Source organism: Phocoena sinus, chromosome X (genome assembly GCF_008692025.1).
Source record: "Phocoena sinus isolate mPhoSin1 chromosome X, mPhoSin1.pri, whole genome shotgun sequence".
Lineage (NCBI taxonomy): Eukaryota > Metazoa > Chordata > Mammalia > Artiodactyla > Phocoenidae > Phocoena > Phocoena sinus.
This window is the reverse complement of record NC_045784.1, coordinates 126533354-126555353: the sequence shown is the minus strand read 5'-3', so window position 1 is coordinate 126555353 and position 22000 is coordinate 126533354. Positions and strand designations below refer to the sequence as shown.

General features: G+C 62.4%; 2 protein-coding genes across 13 annotated transcripts; one reads left to right on the top strand and one right to left on the bottom strand.

Moving 5' to 3' along the window:
• Positions 1-2130: 2130 nt before the first annotated feature.
• Positions 2131-12854, top strand: EOLA2 (endothelium and lymphocyte associated ASCH domain 2). 12 transcript variants are annotated; one of them, XM_032619244.1, is made up of 7 exons: positions 2377-2544; positions 2887-2959; positions 3248-3319; positions 4845-5447; positions 5586-5866; positions 6682-6860; positions 7379-7502. In XM_032619244.1, exons 5-7 carry the CDS (start codon positions 5614-5616, stop codon positions 7397-7399), a joined length of 453 nt encoding a protein of 150 aa, XP_032475135.1. In that variant the 5' UTR covers positions 2377-2544; positions 2887-2959; positions 3248-3319; positions 4845-5447; positions 5586-5613; the 3' UTR covers positions 7400-7502. The 12 variants fall into 12 exon arrangements, with proteins under 12 accessions (XP_032475133.1, XP_032475124.1, XP_032475128.1 ...); XM_032619238.1 differs by lacking the exons at positions 2887-2959; positions 7379-7502 and adding an exon at positions 9373-12854 and having other exon boundaries at positions 2376-2544; XM_032619234.1 differs by lacking the exons at positions 4845-5447; positions 7379-7502 and adding an exon at positions 8186-9063 and having other exon boundaries at positions 2376-2544.
• Positions 12855-14071: 1217 nt separating this feature from the next.
• LOC116747243 (melanoma-associated antigen 10-like) lies at positions 14072-14869 on the bottom strand. The gene has a single exon (XM_032619021.1). The coding sequence runs from the start codon at positions 14867-14869 to the stop codon at positions 14072-14074; it is 798 nt and encodes a 265-aa protein (XP_032474912.1).
• Positions 14870-22000: the final 7131 nt, after the last annotated feature.

Below are 22000 nucleotides of genomic sequence, written 5' to 3'. Positions count from 1 at the left end.
TGTCACCGGGAAGTCAGAAATCAGATGGTTTTAAGGCTCGGCGCTGACTTAGCTGTACTGAAGATCAAGGCTGAGCTGCAAAGGGGTCCCTCTCCCAGGGGCAGCCACACACCGTCCCACGCCCACCTGCAACACGGCCAGGCCATTCCTCCTGCGCCCGCCCACCCGGCGGCGAACCGGCCTGGCAGCCGCTACCCCGGACCTCCCCCGCCCCGGGGGACCCGGGGCTCCCCGCCTCTCAGCACACACGGGAGGGTCAGAGAAAGGAGTCCTTACGGAGCGCCGTCACAGCTGTCCCCCAACCAGCAGCCACCGATCGCGTGCCTCTAGCTCACTGGGCAAGTTCTAGTCCTTCAAAACCGGGATTCGGGAGGAACGCCAGCAGCCCACCCACCATTCCCGGGACCCTCCCTCACGATTTGAAACCACTCCGACGAGGTTCTGGGGTGTCTGGACGCAGCTCGCAACCACTCCTGGGGCGACGAGCCGAGGAGGGGACTCCGGCATGGAGGGAGTTGGACCTGCTGATCGCTCAGGTGCCCCGCAGCCCCGAGGCCTCACATCCACGAAGGCACCCTCTGCTCCTCACCTCGGGGCCGGCATTCCTGTTTCCTCAGGCTTCCGCGAGGAGAGAGGAGGCCAGCTCGCTGGAAGAGAGAGCAGTGCTCTGTTGAGCCAACGTCCCCTCAGCAGCAGCTGTGTCAGGCGCCCGGCTTAAAGGAACGAGTAAGAGCCTGTCCTTGTCTTCCCGGGACTCCTGGAGAGCAGCTCCAGCCCGGGAAGAAGAGCCCAGCGAAGGAAGGCAGCAGGAAGGCACAGGGCGCTGCCAGAACCCCGGACAGGAGCTCCTGACGCTCGCGGCGGGCGGAGAAGGGGACGTTACAGTTGTGCCTGGGAGGAGGACAGGAGCTTGCCAGGACAAGAGGAACCAGGGCTCCAGGAGCGGGAACCGCACGTGCCAAAGTGTAGAGACGCGCAGAGCGCGTGCGTGCAGCGTGCACGGACAGCACAGGCACCCAGGGTGTTGGGCGACAAGGACGGAGAGCTGGGGCCACTCGAAGGCCCTCCCAGGGCACCAGGGGGGTGTTGGGGCTTAAACAGGAGAGGGCTCGGCAGGGTCTTCAGCCCGGGGTTGATGAGGACAGATGTGCGGTGTGACACGGAACCGATGGCCTGTGGGGCACCCACTGGAGGAGGAGAGACAGGAGGCGTCCCGGCCGGTGGGGAGACTCAGGTGACAGCAGCACCGGCCCTGGGTCACGAGGCCTGAAGTCAGCCAGTAGCAGTGGGGACAGAAAGAGGAGCATTTATTCTCATCAGGCACTTGGGAGGCAGGGACACCGGACTTGGTCACCAAGGAAATGGGACGGAGGGCCGCCTAAGCAAAGCAAGGAGGAGCAGAGCCAGGTGGGCGGCACTGAGTGGGCTGAGGCCCCGCCCCCCGTCCCCCCACTGGGAGGAAGAGGACAGGAAACAGCTCTGAAGGGGAAGTTGGCTTTGTTTGGGACATGCCAGGTCCCAGGCGCGACAGGAAACGGAGTGAGAAATTTTCTTCTCACCTCAGAAAAGGCCAGATAAAGACTGTCCCTCAGGACTCGGCCAGCAGTCCCAGGATGGCTTGGACGGGAGGTGGCCTGGGCATTCAGCCCAGAGGTGCAAGACTCAGCCCAGAGGCCCCGCCCTCTCCCCCGCCCTCCCCTTCCCCTCTCCCCCCCCCCCCCACCCCGCATCCCTGTCCCCTGGGGTCCATTCTGAGGCTCGGATTCGGTCGCTAAGGACCCTGGGTCGCTTCCACTTTGACCCTTGCCGACTGTTGCGGCGCGGACTGGACGCCTAAGGCAAGGGACTCAAAAGGGCACTGCCTGGCCTCCGCCACTGAGCTGGCCTCGCCCACCCTCCATGGGTTCCCAGGGGCCCAAGCTCCATCCCTGTCAGCTCCGCCCCCGCCCCCGCCCCGCAGCTGCCCGGCTTTTTCCTCAGCTCGGCCCCACTCCTCCTCAGTTCTGCCTCCTTCTCCAGAAGCTCCTCCGCACCCAGCTCTTTCCCACACTTCAGCCCCAAATACTCCTCCCCCCGTTCCTCCCACCTCCGCCCTGCCCCTCCCCCAGCTCCTCCCCAGCTATTCGCCACAGCCCCGCCCCTTCTCTTCCGACCCGCTCCCCCGCCCACTTCCTGGTCCTCCTCTGGGTGCCGCTCCACGCCGCCGGTCTCGGACCTCCGAGCGGCCTGGCCTTCCGCGCGCCGCATGGCCTGGCGCCTCCTACTCTGTCTCCTAGCGGCCGGAGCCTGCGGCAAATGCGCGATTGTTCGTAAGTGCGTGTCTACGTGCCTGCGTGCGTGCGTACGTGCGTGCGTACGTGTGTACGTGCATGCGTTCACCCCGGAAATAAGGAGCGTCAGCGCTTGCGGGCGCGGCTGCCTGTCACCGGTCCCGGTTCCCCGAGGCGGACGACCGTCCTTCCCGGTGGCCGCAGCCGGGCCGTCCCACCGCGCCCGCGACTCGCCCCGCCCACAAGGAGCCAGGACCCGCCGCGCCCGCGGACGGTACCTCCGGGTGGGAGTTTCCCGGGATCTGCGTCGGGGAGCGCGCGCGGGGCGGCCGAGGCTGCACCTTCCTGTCCCCTCCACCGCCACCGTGCCCGCCCGCCATCCTTCCACGTGTGCGTCCCGCGATGCGCTGGTCCACACGCACCAGCTGCCCGCAGTCCTGCCCTCCCGCCTCCCACGGGCACCGCCCCCACCCCCCAGCCCCCACAACCCACCCCCCACCCCCCACCCCCCACCCACCTCCCTGCCCTGCGGGGCTCAGCTGCCTGTCCGCGGCTCCCCTCTCGGCGGGGCCCACCCAGGAGTCCATTGAGGGTCACGGAGTATGGGGCTCTCCAGATCCTTCCCGCGTGGCACTGTGAGGAGAGGTGTCGTTTTCTCCTGTTGGATGCGGGAGCTGCTGGGCTGTAAGGTCACCATCACTCCTGTGGGATGGGCTTCTGTGCTGTGGGATGGGCTTCTGTGCTGCGGGCTGAGGCATCGTGGGGTCCCCGACCCAGCCGGGCGGGGACAGGGCCGTTGCCTTGATGAGCAGAACCAACCCTGAGGGAGGAGGCACGTGTGTTTCTCATCGGTTGGGCCCTCCTGGGTCCTGGTGGTCTCCGGTCCCTGCCGAGAAGAAGACCGTTGTGGTTTCTTGGCCGGCATTGCTGTCTTGTGGCTGATGACTTTTCTCCTTGTCCCTCTGGTTCTCGTGCAGGTGAAGACGCCCAGACAAGTGGAAGAGTGTTTTCTCCTCCGGCCACCAAGCAGGCACCCTCTGCGTCGAGAGGTAGGAGGGCACTCAGCCGCCTTCTTCCCGAGGGACTCTCCCCAGGGATTCCGCCCGCACGGTTCGGGTCCCGTGGTTGTGATCTGGTGGCGCCCGTGAGGAAGGGGCAGGCTGAGAAGCTGAGGGGCGGAAACCGCAGGCGAGCCTGGGATCCAGTCACACACCCCAGTAGGAGCCAGAGAAACGGCCAGGCCCCAGGGACTGGCCAGCCTCCCTCGTAACTAACCCCAATGCAGTGAGGAGGGCGACCCTTTGTCACCCGTCAGGTTGGCAGAGGTTAAGCGGGGTGATGATGCTCGGGGGCCCGCCAGTGCGTGAGGGCACGGCAGCCTCGCCCGTGGCTGGCAGAGTGTACGTGGGGGAGCCTTTGCGGAAGGCCGTTTGCTGGCGTGTGTCAGCATCTCGGGATGTGTGCCGTGTGACGCGGGCCTCCTCCGACCCGGGGCTTCAGTTAGCGAGTGTGTGGTCGTGTTGAGTGTCTAGAGGGGCAGAAAGTGCCAAGCAGTCTGTGAGTCCCCTTCGGCGGGGGAAGAGTCAGTAACCTGTGGGACAGCCGACGACGGGGTACCGTGTGGGCGGTGAAAATAGGACAGATGGAGACGTCCGGACGTGAAGCAGTGTCCCCGAGGTGCTGTGAGCAGAGAAGTCATCCCCCACCCCCGCGTGCAGAGGTGTCCAGGACAGGGCTGACCCTCTGTGATCGCTCGCCCGGGCAGTCGTGTCAGAGTCCCACGGCCTGGGTGGCTTGAACTACAGAACGTATCGCCTTGCGGTTCTGGAGGCCAGAAGCCCGAGATCTAGGTGCCGCCGGTGGTGGCTCTTGTGAGGGCTGTGGAGGGAATCTGTCCCATCCCGCCCCCCTCACTCCCGGGGCTTTGCTGGCTCTCCTGTGTGCCGGTCTGTCTCTAACTGGCCCCTTTTTATGGGGACATCAGTCCTGTTAGAGGAGGGTCGACCCTAATGAGCTCATCGGACCTTGATCACCCCTGTGAAGACCTTTGCTTTGTAGGTAGGGTCACACTCTGAGGAACTTGGGGTTGAGATTCCAGCACGTGAATTTCAGGGGCACGGTGTGACCCCTAACACTCTCCAAAGGCTCTGAGGTAGGAGCACACGTGGAACGTTCCAGGGATGGAAGGAAGGCCTTCATGGCTGCAGGGGGTGAATCCAGGGGCAAGGAGAGCAGGCAGCCAGGGGGAGGAGCCAGACCATGTGGAGCCTCATGGGCCCTGGAGAGAAATGTGTCTCTGCTCTGCTCGGGGAAGGAAAGCCCTGGAAGGTCCTGGACTGGCTGCCTTTGCGGCCTTGTCCCCCGTCCTCACAGCCACGTGGAAGTGGAGGCTCCGTGCGGTGCCGTGACCCGGCTGACTTTCAGGCCCGCGGCTCCCCTGCTCCTCTGTCCTCAGCGAGCAGGGACCCTCCCCCCAGCCCCCCAGGTACAAGGAAAGCGGGCGAGGACGGGGGTGCGTGGAGTCAGGTCCCCTGGAACCATGCGCTGTCTCTCTATCCTTCGGCGCCTCCTCAGCTGCAGAGCGGGGTGACGGTAACCTCCCGGGTTATTTGAGGATTGAATACTATGATCCCTGGATGGTGCCCGTCCCAGGTCCTGGCGTGGAGACGGAGCGCGCACCAGTGCCGGTAGTTCCTGCCGTCACGTATCCTTTCTCGGGCTCCGGGCCGGGGTGGAAGCGGTGGTGCGGGAAGGGGTGGGAGGAGGGTGGCTCCCAAGGCGCGCGGGGAAGAGACACCTGGCAGGGCCATGTGAGAGCCAGGGCATCCCGTCCCCAGGGCCGAGCCAAGGTTGGTTGCCAAGGATTTGCACTCAGCAGCCCTGGGGTAAGATGGGGGATCCGCGGAGCATGGGCAGCGGCAGGGCCAGGGAGCTGCGGGGCCGGGGGCAGGGGAGAAGCCAGGCCCAGGACTGTCCCTGTCTGTGCCGGGAGAGGGCCAGAGCCCGGCCACTGGGCTGTGAAGCCAAGGAGCCCTCCCTCCCTCCTCTCTGCCGCCCGGGGCCCAGTGCCCTCTGTCGTGGAATTGCCCACACGCCTCTCTCTCGCTGTCCCGGCCTCCCTTGTGAGCTCCCCGCGGACACCATCTGATGGACGGATCCCCCCGGTCGGCACCCCCTGTGAGCTGACGGGCGCGGAGACGGATGGAAGGGGCTGGCGCCCGGGGGGCCCACGGGGCTGAGGTCAGGCCCACGGGTCGTGAGCTCGGAGGCCGGCACGTCAGGCTGCTTGACCGTTCCGGTTCTGTGTTTCCACAGGCGCGTGAGGCCCTGGGAGCTCTGGGAGATGAAGTTCGGCTGCCTGTCCTTCCGGCAGCCTCATGCGGGTTTCATCTTAAATGGGGTGAAGACCCTGGAGACGCGGTGGCGGCCCGTGCTGAGCGGCCACCGGCACCGCACCCTGGCCGTCCACATCGCGCACAGGGACTGGGAGGACGCGGCCTGGAGGGAGCTGCTGGCCGAGAGGCTGGGGATGAGCCCCGCGCAGATCCAGGCCTTGCTGCGGGACGGGGAGAAGTTCGGCCGCGGAGTGATAGCCGGCAAGTGACTGACGATCGCCTCCCGGGGCTGCCCCCCAGGGTCTCACCCGGGGCTTTGGCGCCTCGTTTCCTTTTGAACCGGTCGGTGTGGGGTTAGGGTTCGTTTTCCTGAGGCACCTCGCCTTCGGAGGGGCCGGGAAGGTCCCCTCCCCGCCACTCTGGGCCCCAGTCCCCCTTTGTGCTCCGAGAGGCAGAGGCGGGTCCGGCTCTGCCCGTGGCGCTCGCCTCCGTGTGTGTACGTGTGCGCGCGCACGTGTACACGCGTGTGTGTGCGCGCCGTGGCAGAGCCCGCGGGAGGCAGCACGGTAGCCAGAGCTGCGTGTGAGGGGGACCTGGGGACTCGGGCTGCCCGCCCGGCTTCGCGGGCCTGCCTCACCCCCGCCGCCCGCGGCATCCTGAGGAAGTCCCCTAAAGCCCCCGGCGGGGGCAGGTCCCACATCAACCGCTGGCCCCCGGTGGATCGCTCAGGGACCTGATTGCCCGTAGGCTCCCCGCAGCGGCGGCCCGGGGCCCTCCTGACCTGTACCTGCTGCCTGCAGCGGTCGGGCCTTGGTGGGGTCGTGGGGGACCAGGCCTCTCCTTTTCATTGCTCTCTCCCTCCCTCCCTCCCTCCCTCCCTCCCTCCCTCCCTCCCTCCCTCCCTCCCTCCCTCGGCCTCGCCCCCAATTCCCTGAACCGAGGTTGGCGGGTGGGAAGTGCTCGGCCAGAGGGACCCAGTTCACCCCGGGTCCCCTCGATGACGTGGTCTTGGTCTCTAGCGGTCGTGATTTGAATCACCTTGTTCTCCATCTGTGTGCTTCTGCCTTTGTGCACAGGGCTGGTTGACATTGGGGACACTTCGCTGTGCCCGGAAGACTTAGGTCCCAACGAGGTCGCGGAGCTGGAGAATCGAGCCCTGCTGCTCAACCTGCAGCAGAAGTACCTGACTGCGCTTGCCAACCCCCGCTGGCTGCTGCGGCCTGTCCCCGGGAGAGGCGGGAGGGACGTCTTCCAGGTGGACATCCCCGCGCACCTGATCCCCTTTGGGCAGGAGGCCTGACCAGACTGGGCTCTCGAGAGGAAGGTGACCGAGAGACCGGCTCGTTGTGCCACCGTCCACTCACCTTCACGCCCTGGACGTGCACGTCTGGTTCGGTCCGAATCGGCCCTGCCCCGGGGAGCGCTGCCCGCTCCGTGCTGTTCACGGAGGCAGACGTGCCCACCTGGTGCAGGGGCGGGGGTTGGGCCTCTCCTTGTGCGATGCCGCTCTGGGCTCAGCAACAGAGTCTCGAGGACTTTGACCTTTAGGAAAAGATCGCAGTGCCACTCGTTTTGGCCCTGCTGGTTCTGGGTGGTTGAGAGAAATGTGTTTTGAGGGGACCGGTTAGCGTTTTCCCCTCTTTGGCCTGGTCAGAACTCCCAGATGTTTGGACTGCGTCTGGGGAACGAACGATGGGGGAAGGCCAGTGGCGGGCCTCGTGCACGCGGGAGAGGACCACAGGCCCAGAAACAGGGCGCGGTCTGTCCTTGCAGGTGACCCTGGCCCTGTTGTAAAGCGTCCCTTGGCTCACGAAGCGTGTGTGTTAGACGTGCTGCCCGGCCACTTCACGTCCAAAGACAGGCTCCTAAATACAGCTCTGACGGCAAAGTGAAAAGGGCTGGCGCTCGCTTTGTGGAAATCTCTTACTTCTCTGTGGGGTTTGGGGCCATTTGTCAGCAAGCTTTCTAGGGGTTGTCACCTCTGAAGGTGCTGGGCTGTCCCCCAGGTGTCGGCTGGGAAGGGCCCGTCTCTTCTGAGGCAGACGGCAGTGTGCACGCCTACCTTGGTGGGTGGGATGGCCCTCCTTTCCGGCGGGCCTCTTTGGGAGGCCCCTGGATGGTGGGCTGGACACACGCTCAGCTGCGGATCAGAAACTTGTGGCATCGTAGGGGGACCCAGGAGGAGGCTCCTTCTGCTTCAGGATGCATGACTAATGGAAGGTGACACCCCTGAGGTCAGGAGCCAGGCTGCGCTGCCTCCCGACTAGCAGGCAAGGCCCAGGGACCAGCCTGTCCTGGGCTGGCCTCAGCGCTCCCGAGCCGCGTCCCTGGCTGAGCGTGGGAAATGCTGCTGCTTCAAACGAAAGGGGACGGCGGGGACCAAAGCCTGCCGGGGCTGTGGGTTTCCAGCCTCGTCGGGCCCGTCCACTGAGATGTGTGAATAGTACGGACAGTTAGAAAGGACACAAGACTCGCACTTCTCGTTCGATTCTTCATTTACTCCCGTGGACTTTGGCTTTTCTTTATTAGAGACAAAAGTAGATTCTTGGTTATGAGATGGGGCTTTTTGTGTGTCCCCAGGGGCCTGCGAGCTCAGGGATCGCAGTGGTCCTTGCACTGTTCGCGGAGAGCACGCCTGCAATCTGAGGAGCCCCCCTACTCCTCGTCCACCTCAGGGACCTTGTTTGGGGACGTAGCTAAAAGGGCCCGCAGCAGGAGGGAGAGACAGCTGTTGTACAGAGACATCTCCGAGCCATAAGCCGGGTAAAGCGTGGGGCTGGCGGGCAGTTCCCTGGTGCCATACCGGGGGCACAGAAGTGACATTCCAGGGAGTGCCCTGCCCACTCAGGCCGCCCTGCTCACTGGGGGGATGGTGTTCCCTGGCCCATCGCGCTCCACCGCTCGTAGAGCACGTGCTAGAGGACAGGAAAGACTGGGTAGCGCTGGGCCCCTGAGCACCCGGGGCTTTCTTCTGGGTGGTGGAATCGTTGTAAGGGATTTGTGGGGAGCGTCTAGTAGCAGCCACCGGCTTCTTTCCCTCTGGGGCTGTTGCGCTGGTCCCGGGCTGATCAGTTGCTCCCAGCTTGCATTCCCTCTGAATGTTCTCGATGAGCAGAGGCTTGTCTCTCTGAAAGTTGGAGTTGCAGAAGATCTGCAATGAAACGAATCACTTTAGCCATTCTGGGAGAAAATACCCACTCCTCCCCGCCCACCCCCGTCCATCATAATGGTCTTATCTGACTGTGGAGAAAAGGTCTCTTTAAGTTCCTGGCGGGTTATTCCGCCCTGGAGTGTGCGCTCCCTAGAGCTCCCCGAGGCGAGCCTCGGTCGAGGTGTTACTGTCGCTACCTGACATCTCGTGGCCTCTCGAGAGGGTCTGTAGGCACACCTGCAGGTCCCCTCTAAGGGGCTGTGGCTGAATACCACAGGCTCTACTTTCTCATCTTTCCTTAACTACCTTCTCACGTGAGGAAAGTTACTCTCCGAAATGAAACCCGTTCAGCACGTGGCCCATCTGGCCTCCCCGGGAGGTGTTCGAGTAACAAGAGAACATGGGCAATGGAAGGGCTTTCTGCTTTACCATCAGCCTCTTTTTCCCTGGAGAGTGGCTGGTCAGGCATATTTTGCTGAATCCGTACCGGTTCATTTGGCGGATGAAAGTCGTCAAGCTGTCTGTGTTGAAAATCCTGTCTGCGCCTCTGCGGTGAAGAACCTCCCTCTGGAAGAGGTCTTCCTTGATGATCACCATATCTCCCTTGTCATTCCAGCGCACAGAGGTGAAGGCGGGATCCTCCACCATCCTCCAGAGCTTTCTTGGGAGGGAGAGCTGAAGAATACTCTGGTTGGCCACACCGTAGTCTGCGCCCTGTGGTGGCGGGTTGTCTTGGGAGCCGGGATCTGGGCTCTCGGCTTGGTCACCCTGCTTCTCCGAACTCTCCCTTGAATCCACATTGGGATGCGGAGACGCACGAGAGGGGACCCACGTTGCTGGCTCTGCGTCAGCCGATGGGCCCAGCATGGCTGTACACAGCTCATCGCTACTCTGACTAGCCATGGAGCCAGTCTCGATTGGGAGCATTCTCCACCCGAGACCGTATCACTGAACTCTCAGGGCAGAAATGCCTTGGACCAGAGCGGGGATGCCCAGTAAATACTGTCCGCAAGATTCTAGAATCTCGGTAGTGGGGCAGCCAGCCACTCAAGTCGCAGTCTTCTTTATTGGTCGCGTGATGTCACCGAGGCGGTCTGGAGAGGGAGCCCTGGCCAAGTGTAGGGGAGGGGATGGGGACGGGGTCCCAGGCGCCTGGCTGTTTTTCTGAAAGTCTCGAAAAGTGTGGTTCAAGTTCCCGGGAAAGACTTCCGTCTGCCGCCAGGCACCTTGTTTCAAGGGGCCAGGCCCCGGATGGGTTGAGAAACGTGATCCTGTCTCCACTCCCATCCCTTGATGCTGGCTTCCGATTTGCTCAAGGGCCAGGCCCTGGCGAGGCGTAGCTTGGCTGCCACTGAGGCCACAGGGATCACGTGGGCCCCTGGCGACTCTCCCTCCCAGAGGATGGGGCTCCCTAGCGGGCTGGTTGGCCTAGCCTGAGTCGGTGCCCATCCCCCTTCCGGCTCTGGTCGCTTGCAGCTGCTCCTGCCAGCTGGTCGGTCCCGCTCAGATGGGCCCAAACAAAGGGTCCTGATTTCCTGCCTCCCAGGTCAAGCTGTCCCCAGAGTAGGGCTGTGCACGACCTCACATTCAACTCGAGTGTTCCCCAAGCACCTCAGACACAGCCCTGCCCACGACGCCGCGTGGGAGGGCGTAGCCACGTGCCCTCCGCTGGGCATCGAGCCTCCTTTTGGGCTCTGCCTGCCCCCAGACCTCATCCCTGTGCGGATCACAGAGGGATTGTCTTCAGCGTCCATTTCTTCCCGCAGAAGCCCTCCTCGTGGCCCAAGAGCGCTCACTTTTGGAACACCTGCGTGCGTCCTTTTCCCATCGCCTTCCCAGACCGTCGGATTCAGCCTCCCTGGAGGCTGCCTCGAAAGCCCTGTTTCCTTTCCGCAGTGGGGTGGTTTGGCTTCTGCTCCCCTCGATCCTGGCCTCCCACGTCCACCTTGGGTCTCCGTGGGTACTTGCCCTTTGAAGGACTTGATCTGGGGCTTCGGCGTGTAGCCTGTCCCATTGAAAGCAAGCATTTCACTGGTGCGCGCCCAGGCCAGCCCTGCTCTCCTTCCTCACGCCCGCCCCTGCCCCCCTCCACCCCCACCCCCCGGGGCCCTGTCCCTGCTGTTACCTTGAGGATACATAGAATGATCTTGTTTGCTTTCAGCTTCGACGCTTTTGAACGGGCCTACGTGACACAGACTCAGTCCCAAGGTAATTTCCTACTTGCCAACCTAGACGTGACCGGGAGAAGCCCCCGTCCACGTGCATTTGGAAATAGATGAGGGTCTGGGTGTCGGACGCGCCGAAACCCGAATGAGAGTCGTCTGTCTTCACCGCAGGTGGGAGGATAGGATGGTGGGTTTGGTGATGCGTGTTCTCTGGCCGTTGTGGGCGACTTTGTCCTTCATAGTCACTGTGTAGGGGACAGAGCGGCACCTTGGAAAGGCCCGTCTGCGAGGATCCTAGGTCCCTGTCCCAGCTCCGCCACTAAGCAGGGTCATCTGCCCTCTGTGAGCGCCGCTGCCCTATTTCTGAAAGGGGAGAGCTAAGAGGGTGTGCGGGAGGATCGCCCGAGGTGCCTTTCAGCCTAAGGACTGGCATCCTGGATGGAGCTCCCGGGCCTAGATTCGGGCCTGCTCCCTGGTCTTTATGCTTCTAAACTGGTTTACAAAGCATTCTTCAGGTCAGTTCCTCCTGTAGGGACATGACCTCGGAGGCTGCGAATTTTGGCGGAGGCCGTCGGTGGCTCCTCGGAAGGGGCCCAAAGGCTGGGGCCTCCTCGGGCCGAGCCTGCCTGTGTGGCCTTGCCTGCTGCCCCCCTCCTCGGGCCCTCCCTCGCCCCCTGGGTCCCGTAGGAACTGCCTCCTTCCTGGTCCCCCTCCCTCCCAGGTGCCAGCTGGGCCCCGGCGGTGGGTTTGTGTGGCACCGTGGGGTCTTTCTCAGCCGGGTCTCGGGACCCTTCAGCTGGGCAGGCACAAGCCCTGGCGACGTCCAAGGCCTGCCTTTCCCAGCCTCGCCCTCCAGCCCCTGCCCTTGGCTTCCGTGCCCTGATGCCCCCAGCCCAGAGGCCCCCCAGCCGCTCCCCTCCCTCGCTGCCGCCAGGGTCTCGGGGTGTCTGCCGGCGTTAACTTCCCTCCAGTATCTGAGGAGGCTGCTGCAGGGGCCTTATCCCAGTAGGCACTGGGGCCTTACAGTCAGTCCCAGGCAGTCTCAGTCCCTCCCTCCCCGTGGCTCAGCCATGAGCAGCTCAGCAGGCCAGGTTCCCGTTGGACAGGAGGGCCCCAGGGCAGGAGCAGGGACAGGGCGCCGTCACACGGGAAGGTGCCGGGACTGGACGGAAATGCCGGCACCTGGCGGTGTCAGATCTCAACAAACCACAGACGAGCCCCACACTGTCTCTGCTTCTCCTTGGCACCTTCCTTTCTTGGGCCTGCTTTTTGTCAACTGAAAGACGCCGTGTGACACTGAGAAGAGCAATGAATCGCCAGTCAGAAGGTCAGCCACGGGCTGGGGTGGGTGGGAACAGCGTGTGCTCGAGAGGAATTCAGACCAGGGCTCTGGTCCCCACGCCGTCACTTACCAGCACGTGATCCTGGGAAGATTCCCAAGCCCCGTGGCCTCAGGTTCCTCACCCGTGAAGCGAATGGGTGTGATGAGCCCTGTCTCGGGCTGCAGGGATGTGTGTGAGCTACGTAGAGCGGCTCACAGGGCCTGGCGTCTGTTGGAACTTCGATGATTGGCAGGTATCTCTCATATTGTTCGGCCTCAGACCCTTCCCCTCTCTCCTCTGGCGTTTGGTTGGGCGGTTTCTTGTCCCGGTCATGTCAGAGAATATGCAGCTCAATAGGATGTGGAAAAGCTAATGAGCCAAACAAGATGTTTCATCAATAAAACTAAGGAAATGTTCCCAGTTAGAGGGTGTGTTAAATTCGGGCGCGGAGGGGTGTTCCCAGCGAGATACAACACGGAGCTCCAGGAAATAGAATCAAGGAACAAGGCTTTGCATCCCTCCCAGATGCTCTTCCATCCAGACCGTTCCTTTGCTTCATTTCAGCCCCGCCAGACATCGAGTCCTTGATTACAATTGCCAAAGTACAGTCACGATAACGATTAAAGCTAATTAGCACCTTGGGTTCTGGTTCCCCCAAGAACAGGGAAAAGAGGGCCTGTCCACGGACTTCTGGGCATCACGTCAAGGGAGTGTGACCGCGTTTCTCCAGCTGTTGCATATATAACACCTACTTCTTCACTATGGTCAAGTGCAATGCGACCAGAGCCGGGACCCCTTCCTTCCTGCCCGAGTATGAGATTTCTCTCGGGTTCATCCGTGCTCCAGAAGGACACCTCACGGTAATGTCGCATTTCAGACTTTCCCCCCAAACCCAAGTCACACCGCCTGCAGGTCTGGCTGCTGCCACCACCCAGCTTCATCACCGTCACCTCCCCACAGAAGGAAGCCCCGCTTCCCAAAGCCCCAAACTGCCCTGGCTCGGGGCACTTAACACTCCAGGGCTCGCTCCTGGAGCCCCACCGCCTCGTCCCATGTGGACTTGTTCTGTGGGACTTAGGGGACGTCTCACCACCTTCCTCATGAGACAGCGGCTCCTAGACCATCACTCTACGTGTGAGTGTGTCCTGCTTTTCCTAGCGTTCCCGCTAGTAACACAGGGCCTTCCGGAGAGCAGAGGCTCCGTGGAGGTCTGCCGAATAAATAAGCCAGAGAGCAGGGGCCTTACTTACTCAAATCAGTTTTTTCATACTTTCGTAAATCACCATGCAAATCCAACTAAACAGAGATAGCTTAGTTTTACAGAATGACAGACAGGCAGGATAAGAAGCAAAAACTCACTACGATTACTTTTATTTTTCTAATTCTTTCCCCATCTATATTACTGCTAAGTACTTTCACATTTCCAGAGCAGTTCTGATTCCAATTCCGTGTTATCTGCTTCAGGGTCACAAAATGAAATGGGAGATTTCCCAGTCTCTTTTACAAAACAGCAAAACTCTTGTTCTTAAACTGGGTAATTATAAACACATTCTAGTCAATGTCATTCACAAAGTTAGATACTGAAGCTTGTTTACTATTCCATTAAACGGATTACCATATTAAAAACTCCTAAAGAAAACACAGATGATATTCCATGTCATCTTACACAACAGGAACCCAAAGATGCTACACACCATGTTCCCCCCACTCGCAGGGGCCCTCACTACTTGGAAACTCGACCGCTCTCTCTTCAGACTCAGAGTGAAGGACCAGCCTCACTTGCTACCAGTGAACTTGGGCCTGGAAGGAGCCTGGCTGCTGCTCTGGCTCAGGCTCCCTCTTCCTCGTCGCTCACACCCTCTGCACACAGGGATGGGAAGGACCTGGGATCCAAGCTACTGACCCTGAGCAGATGCTCCAGGACCTGCCACTTGCTGGTCTCCGCGTAGGCCCGGGCACCCCACAGGAACTCGTAGCGGGCAGGGTCGCTGTGGGGCACCTGCCGGTCCTCCAGGTAGCCCTCCTGCACCCACACTTCGGTGAGCAGCTCCCCGGGCTCCCCATAGATGCAGGGCTCCCTCCCGGCACACACCCCCATGTTGCCGAGCACTCCCCACACCTCCTCCTCAGGGGCGCGGTCACCGAACAGGGTGATCACGCCCAGGACCAGCACCAGGAGGCCGGCCTCGGGCGTGCTCTGCCCGTCGCTCAGCACCGCATCCCAGGTGAGGCCCAGGGTGGGGACCAGGACGTAGGTGCGCTCGCGGGGGTCCACCACCTTCACGTCCAAGCCAAACACCAGCTGCATGCACTCGCAAGCGTGGCTGAAGACCACGGGGAAGTGGTCCCGATGCTCCCGGAGGACCGTACTCGGCATCTCCGCCTTGGAGGTCGGCTCCCTGGGGCGATACTTGAGCAGGAACGCCACCAGGTCAGCCATCAGCACAACAAGTGCCTCCTGGGGCAAGGACTCCGCATAGGTGGAGAAGGAGGGGGCCCCAGGGGAGGCGGAGGACCAGGGGGATGTGGCCTTCTCCCCCGCAGCCCCCAGCAGCGGCGCCTCCACCGGACCCTGGGTCGGGACTGGGGCCTGAAGGTCGGCCTCAGGCTGGCGGAGCTCACTCATCTCGACCGGGGGCCTGATCACTGGGGTCGGGCCGCCCACGGGAGTGTGGTGTGGGCAGGGGACCTCATACCTGGGGTAGAGAGGGGGTGTGAGCGGCCTCGGCGGAGAAAGGCACCCTGGGCAGCTCTGACGAAGGCCACTTACAGGTCGCCTCTTAAAGGCTGCCCTCGGGCCTCACAGGGGCGCTCCTCCTGGGCGGCCTGTCCCCTGCCAACCTGAAGAAGGAAGTGAGGGGGCTCCTCAGGGTGCAGCCAGCACGGCCCCAGGTTCTGGGGCTGTCAGGGGGGTGGGGTGACTTGCATGTTGTGGGGTGCCCTCTGTTCTGGGAGGGGGAGCCCCTGGGTACACACTCAGGGCACGCACCTCCCCTGGACTCCTGGCGCTGCCTGGGCCTCCTCTGCTCTGTACCCCGAGGACACGGTCCTCAAACCTGGGCCTTCGCCTCCCGGTTCCTGGAGCCCCTGTAAGAGGAATGGAGGGCGCACCTCTTGTGTAGACTGTGGCACAGCTCTGGGCCTCGGTGCTGGTAGGAGGATTGGGCCGGACTCGGTGAGGTCCCCCCAGTTCTGAGTTCTGGGGTGGGTGGTCCCCTCGGGGCTCGCTCGAAGTGCTCACTGTTCCCCTTAAGGGCCTGGACCCTCCCCTTTGCAGGCCGGAGGAGAAACTCAGAACAGGACCCCGAATCTGAACAGAAAGCAGTGAGGGGGCCCCACAGGTGGCCGCACCTGCCCAGGGCCTCCCGACGGTCCTAGGACGGGGAGATTCTGGGTCCTCACCTCCTCCTCACATCCTGCCTGGCCTCCCAACGCTGACCACAGGGGCAGGTTTCTGTTGAGGCCCCTGTTCCAGGGCTGGGGGTCTGCTCAGTCCTCCCTCGGGGTCCTGGGAGTCCACCCTCTGCGGACCTGAAGGCTCACCCCTCACACCAAACACCTGACCTCCTGAGGACTCCGACCCAAAGGTTAGGAAACATCTCATCTGCTGACCGTGCTCTGGCGCCTCCAACGCCCCCGCGGAAGGGCAAAGGATCCCTCCCTGTGTTGGGGTCTAACGTCCTCAGTCCTTCCTTCCTCGCGTGCAGGCTGGACTCTGGGCAGGACCTGGGACTGTCCCGTCTACCACTGTGAGTCCCTGCTCCTTATACCAGGTCTCCAGTCTCTCAGAGACCCTGACGTCAGGACAGGCCTACCGTGCTCATCCCGCCCCGGGGCCTCCCACGGCCACCTGCAAGGGTGGTGATCCGGTGGGTCCCTTTTGTCCTCCCTCAGGGTCCCCTCAGTCCTGCCTAAGGGCCCTAACCTTAGTCCACCAGGGACCTGACATTTTACCCTCTGCGCTCATGAGACCCCGCCCCTTATCCCAGGTCCCCAGCTTCTCTGAGACCCGGAAGTCAGGAAGTGCTGATGTGTTCATCCCGCCCTATGACCTCACTGGGCCAACTCTGTTCTGGGGTCCACGTTTTCCTCAGTCCTCCCTCAAGGCCCTCACCTTGAGTCCACGCAGGACCTGGGGTCTAGCCATAGCACACCTGAGACCGGACGCTTATACCTGTTCCTAAGCCTCTCTGAGACCCGGATACGTAAGTGAGGACTCGCTGCCAAATGCTCATTCCACCCCAGGGCCGCCCAGGGCTGAAGGCAGGGAAGGGTATAAGGGTCAGGGTGTCACAGAGACTGCGGTGCGGGTATAAGGAGTGGGGTCTCATAGAGGCTACGGAGGGGTATAAGGGGCGGGGTCTCAGGCAGGCACAGGAGAGAATCCCAGGTCCTGCGTGGAGTCAAGGTGAGAGCACTTAGGGAGGATTGAAGGGAGCCCGGATCCCAGAACAGAGCTGGTTGTTGGAAGCTATACAGTGGGATGAGCACATGTAGCACTTCCTGACATCCGGGTCTCAGCGACCCTGGGGAGGGGGTGTAAGTGGAAGGGTCTCAGAGAGGCTGGGGAGGGGGTATAAGGGGCGGGGACTCAGGCGGGCACAGGAGAGAATCCAGGTACTGCGTGGAGCCAAGGTGAGGGCCCTGAGGGAGGACTGAGGGGAGCCTGAACCGCAGAACAGAGTTGGCCCTGGGAGGCCATAGGGCGGGATGAGCACCTGCACCACTTCCTGACATCCCAGTCTCAGATGCTGGGGAGGGGTGTAAGGGGCGGGGTCTCAGAGAGACTGGGGAGGGGGTGTAAGGGGCGGGGTCTCAGGCAGGCACAGGAGAGAATCCAGTTCCTCCTTGGAGTCAAGGTGAGAGCACTGAACGAGGACTGAGGGGAACCTGGATCCCAGAATAGAGTTGGCCCTTGGAGACCAAAGGGCGGGATGAACAAGTGCAGCATTTCCTGACATCCGGGTCTCAGAGACGCTGGGGAAAGGGTGTAAGGTGTAGAGTCTCAGGCTGGGGAAGGGTTATAAGGGGCGGGGTCTCAGGCGGGCACAGGAGAGAATACAGTTCCTGCTTGGTGTGAAGGTGAGTGCACTGAGCGAGGACTGAGGGGAACCTGGATCCCTGAATAGAGTTGGCCCTTGGAGACCATAGGGTGGGATGAAGAAGTGCAGCACTTCCAGACATCCGAGTCTCAGAGACGCTGGGGAGGGGGTGTAAAGGGCAGGGTCTCAGGCGGGCACAGGAGAGAATCCAGGTACTGTGTGGAGTCAAGGTAAGCACCCTGAAGGAGGACTGAGGCGATCCTGAACCCCAGAACACAGTTGGCCCTGGGAGGCCATAGGGCGGGAAGAACAAGTGCAGAACTTAAGACATCCGGGTTTTAGAGATGCTGGGGAGGGGGTATAAGTGTCGCGGTGTCTGGCGTGCACGGAAGAGAATCCCAGGTCTTGCGTTGAGTCAAGGTGAGGGCGCTGAGGGAGGACTGAGGGGAGCCTGGACCCCAGAACAGAGTTGGCCCTGGGAGGACATAGAGCGGGATGAGCACACGCAGCAGTTCCTGACATCCGGGTCTCAGAGACGATTGGGAGGGGGAGCACGGGGCGGGATTTCAGAGAGACGAGGGAGGGGGTATAAGGGGCGGGGATGTCTGGTGGGCACTGTAGAGTATCCCAGGTCCTCCGTGGAGTCAAGGTGAGAGCACTTAGGGAGGACTGATGGGAGCGTGGACCCCAGAACAGAGTTGGCCCTGGGAGGCCATAGGGCGGGATGAGCACGTGTAGCACTACGTGACATCCGGGTCTCAGAGACGGTGAGGAGGGGGAGCACGGGGCGGGGTCTCAGAGAGGCTGGGTGGGCGGTATAAGGGTTGGGGTGTCTGGTGGGCATCGAGAGAATCCCAGGTCCTGCATGGAGTCAAGGTGAGTGCCCTGAAGGAGGACTGAGGGGAGCCTGGACCCCAGAACCGAGTTGGTCCTGGGCGGCCATAGGGCGGGATGAGCACGTGTAGCTCTACGTGACATCCGGGTCTCAGAGACACTGCGGAGGGGGGAGCACAGGGCGGGGTCTCAGAGAGGATGCGGTGGCGGTATAAGTGTCTGGGTGTCTGGTGAGCCCGGGAGAGAATCCCATGTCCTGCGTTGAGTCAAGGTGAGCGCCCTTAAGGTGGACTGAGGGGAGCGTGGACCCCAGAACAAAGTTGGCCCTGGGAGGCCATAGGGCGGGATGAGCACACGCAGCAGTTCCTGACATCCGGGTCTCAGAGACGCTGCAGAGGGGAGGCACGGGGCGGGGTTTCAGAGAGGCTGGGGAGGCGGTATACGGGTCGGGGTGTCTCGTGGGCACGGGAGAGAATCCCAGGTCCTGCGTTGAGTCAAGGTGAGCACCCTGAAGTAGGACTGAGGGGAGCTTGGATCCCAGAACACAGTTGGCCCTGAGAGGCCATAGGGTGGGATGAGCTCGTGAAGTACTTCCTGACTTCCGGATCTCAGAGAAGCTGCAGAGGGGGAGCACGGGGCAGGGTCTCAGAGAGCCTGGGGAGGCGGTATAAGGGTCAGGGTGCCTCGTGGACACGGGAGAGAATGCCAAGTCCTGCCTTGAGTCAAGGCAAGTGCCCTGAGGGGGGCCTGGACCTCAGAACACAGTTGGCCTTGGGAGGCCATAGGGCGTTATGAGCACGTGCAGCACTTTCTGACATCCGGGTCTCAGAGACGCTGCGGAGGGGGTCACGGGGTGGGGTCTCAGGCTGGGGAGGCGGTATAAGGGTCGGGGTATCTCGTGGGCACGGGAGAGACTCCCAGGTCCTGCGTGGAGTCAAGGTGAGGGCCCTGAGGGAGGACTTAGGCTAGCCTGGACCCCAGAGCAGAGTTTGCCCTGGGAGGCCATAGGGTGGGATGAGCACTTGTAGCACTTCCTGACATCCGGGTCTCAGAGACACTGCGGAGGGGGTCACGGGGTGGGGTCTCAGGCTGGGGAGGCGGTATAAGGGTCGGGGTGTCTGCTGAGCATGGGAGAGAATCCCAGGTCGTGCGTGGAGTCAAGGTGAGGGCCCTGAGGAAGGACTGACGCTAGCCTGGACCCAAGAAAAGAGTTGGCCCTGGGAAGCCATAGGGCGGGGTGAGCACATGCAGTACTTCCTGACATCCGGGTTTCAGAGACGCTGCGGAGGGGGAGTATGGGGCGGGGTCTCAGAGAGTCTAGGGAGGGGGTATAACTGGGGTGTCTGGTGGGCACGGGAGAGAATCCCAGGTCCTGCGTGGAGTCAAGGTGAGGGCTCTGAGGAAGGACTGAGGCTAGCCTGGACCCCAGAAGAGAGTTGGCCCTGGGAGGCCATAGGGCGGGATGAACACATCAGCATTCCTGACTTCCGGGTCTCAGAGAAGCTGGGGATCTGGGATGAGGGGCGGGGTCTCATGAGCACAGAGTGTAAAATGTCAGGTCCCTGGTAGACAAAGTTTAGGGCCCTTAGGCAGGACGGAGGGGACCCTGAGGGAGGAGAAAAGGGACCCACCAGATCACAACCCTTGCAGGTGGCCGTGGGAGGCCCAGGGGCGGGATGAGCACGGTAAGCCTGTCCTGATGTCCTGAAGTCCAGGTCTCTGAGAGACTGGAGACTTGGTATAAGGAGCAGGGACTCACACTGGTAGACGCGACAATCTCAGGTCCTGCCCAGAGTGCAGCTTGCACGCGAGGAAGGAAGGACTGAGGACGTTAGACACCAAAACAGGGAGGGATCCATTGCCCTTCCGAGGGGACCTTGGAGGCGCCAGAGCTCGGTCAGCAGATGAGATGTTTCCTGACCTCTGGGTCGGAGTCCTCAGGAGGTCAGGTGTTTGGTGTGAGGGGTGAGCCTTCAGGTCCGCAGAGGGTGGACTCCCAGGACCCCGAGGGAGGACTGAGCAGACCCCCAGCCCTGGAACAGGGGCCTCAACAGAAACCTGCCCCTGTGGTCAGCGCTGGGAGGCCAGGCAGGATGTGAGGAGGAGGTGAGGACCCAGCATCTCCCCGTCCTAGGACCGTCGGGAGGCCCTGGGCAGGTGCGGCCACCTGTGGGGCCCCCTCACTGCTTTCTGTTCAGATTCGGGGTCCTGTTCTGAGTTTCCCCTCCGGCCTGCAAAGGGGAGGGTCCAGGCTCTTAAGCGGAACAGTGAGCACGACGAGCGAGCCCCGAGGGGACCTCCCACCCCAGAACTCAGAACTGGGGGCACCTCACAGAGTCCGGCCCAATCCTCCTACCAGCACCGAGGCCCAGAGCTGTGCCACAGTCTACACAAGAGGTGCGCCCTCCATTCCTCTTACAGGGGCTCCAGGAACCGGGAGGCGAAGGCCCAGGTCTGAGACCGTGTCGTCAGGGCACAGAGCAGAGGAGGCCCAGGCAGCGCCAGGAGTCCAGGGGAGGTGCGTGCCCTGAGTGTGTACCCAGGGGCTCCCCCTCCCAGAACAGAGGGCACCCCACAACATGCAAGTCACCCCACCCCCCTGACAGCCCCAGAACCTGGGGCCGTGCTGGCTGCACCCTGAGGAGCCCCCTCACTTCCTTCTTCAGGTTGGCAGGGGACAGGCCGCCCAATAGGAGTGCCCCTGTGAGGCCGGAGAGTAGCCTTTAAGAGGAGACCTGTAAGTGGCCTTCGTCAGAGCTGCCCAGGGTGCCTTTCTCCGCCGAGGCCGCTCACAACCCTTCTCTTCCCCAGGTACGAAGTCCCCTGCCCACACTCCCGTCAGCGGCCCGACCCCAGTGATCAGGCCCTGGTCGAGATGAGTGAGCTCCGCCAGCCTGAGGCCGACCTTCAGGCCCCTGTCCCGGCCCAGGGTCTGCTGGAGGCGCCGCTGCTGGGGGCTGCGGGGGAGGAGGCCGCAGCCCCCTCGTCCCCCGCCTCCCCTGGCGCCCCCTCAGTCTCCGCCTATGCTGAGTCCTTGCCCCCGGAGTTACTTCTTGTGCTGATGGCTGAGCTGGTGGCTTTCCTGCTCGTCAAGTTTCGTATCGGGGAGCCGACCTCCGAGGCAGAGATGTTGAGTACGGTCCTCCCGGAACATCGGGACCACTTCCCCGTGGTCTTCCGCGTCGTTTGCGAGTGCCTGCAGCTGGTGTTTGGCTTGGATGTGAGGGAGGTGGACCCCCGCGAGCGCACCTACGTCCTGGTCCCCACCCTGGGCTTCACCTGGGATGCAGTGCTGAGCGACGGGCAGCGCACGTGCGAGGCCGGCCACCTGGTGATGGTCCTGAGCATGTCCAGCCTGTTCGGTGACCGCGTCCCTGAGGAGGAGGTGTGGAGAGTGCTAGGCAACCTGGGGTTGTGTTACGGGAGGGAGCTGCTCACCAAAGTGTGGGTGCATACGGGCTACCTGGAGTACCGGCAGGTGCCCCACAGCGACCCTGCCCGCTACGAGTTCCTGTGGGGTCCCCGGGCCTACGCGGAGGCCAGCAAGTGGCAGGTCCTGGAGCATCTGCTCAGGGTCAATAGCATGGATCCCAGGTTCTTCCCATCCGTGTCTGCAGAGAGCGTGAGCGATGAGGAAGAGGGAGCCTCAGCCAGAGCAGCAGCCAGTCCCACGTCCAGCAGCTTCTCCCGTGGGGCAGGAAGGGGGGCTGATCCTTCACTCCGAGTTTGAAGAGGGAGCGGTCAGCCTTCTAAGCAGTGAGAGCCGGGCGAGTTGGGGGAAGCCGGTGTGCGGCATTTTGGGTTCCTGTTGTGTATGTTGACATGGACTTCCATGTCTGTTTTCTTTAGGAATTTTTCAAATGTTGGTTCTTTGAATAGAA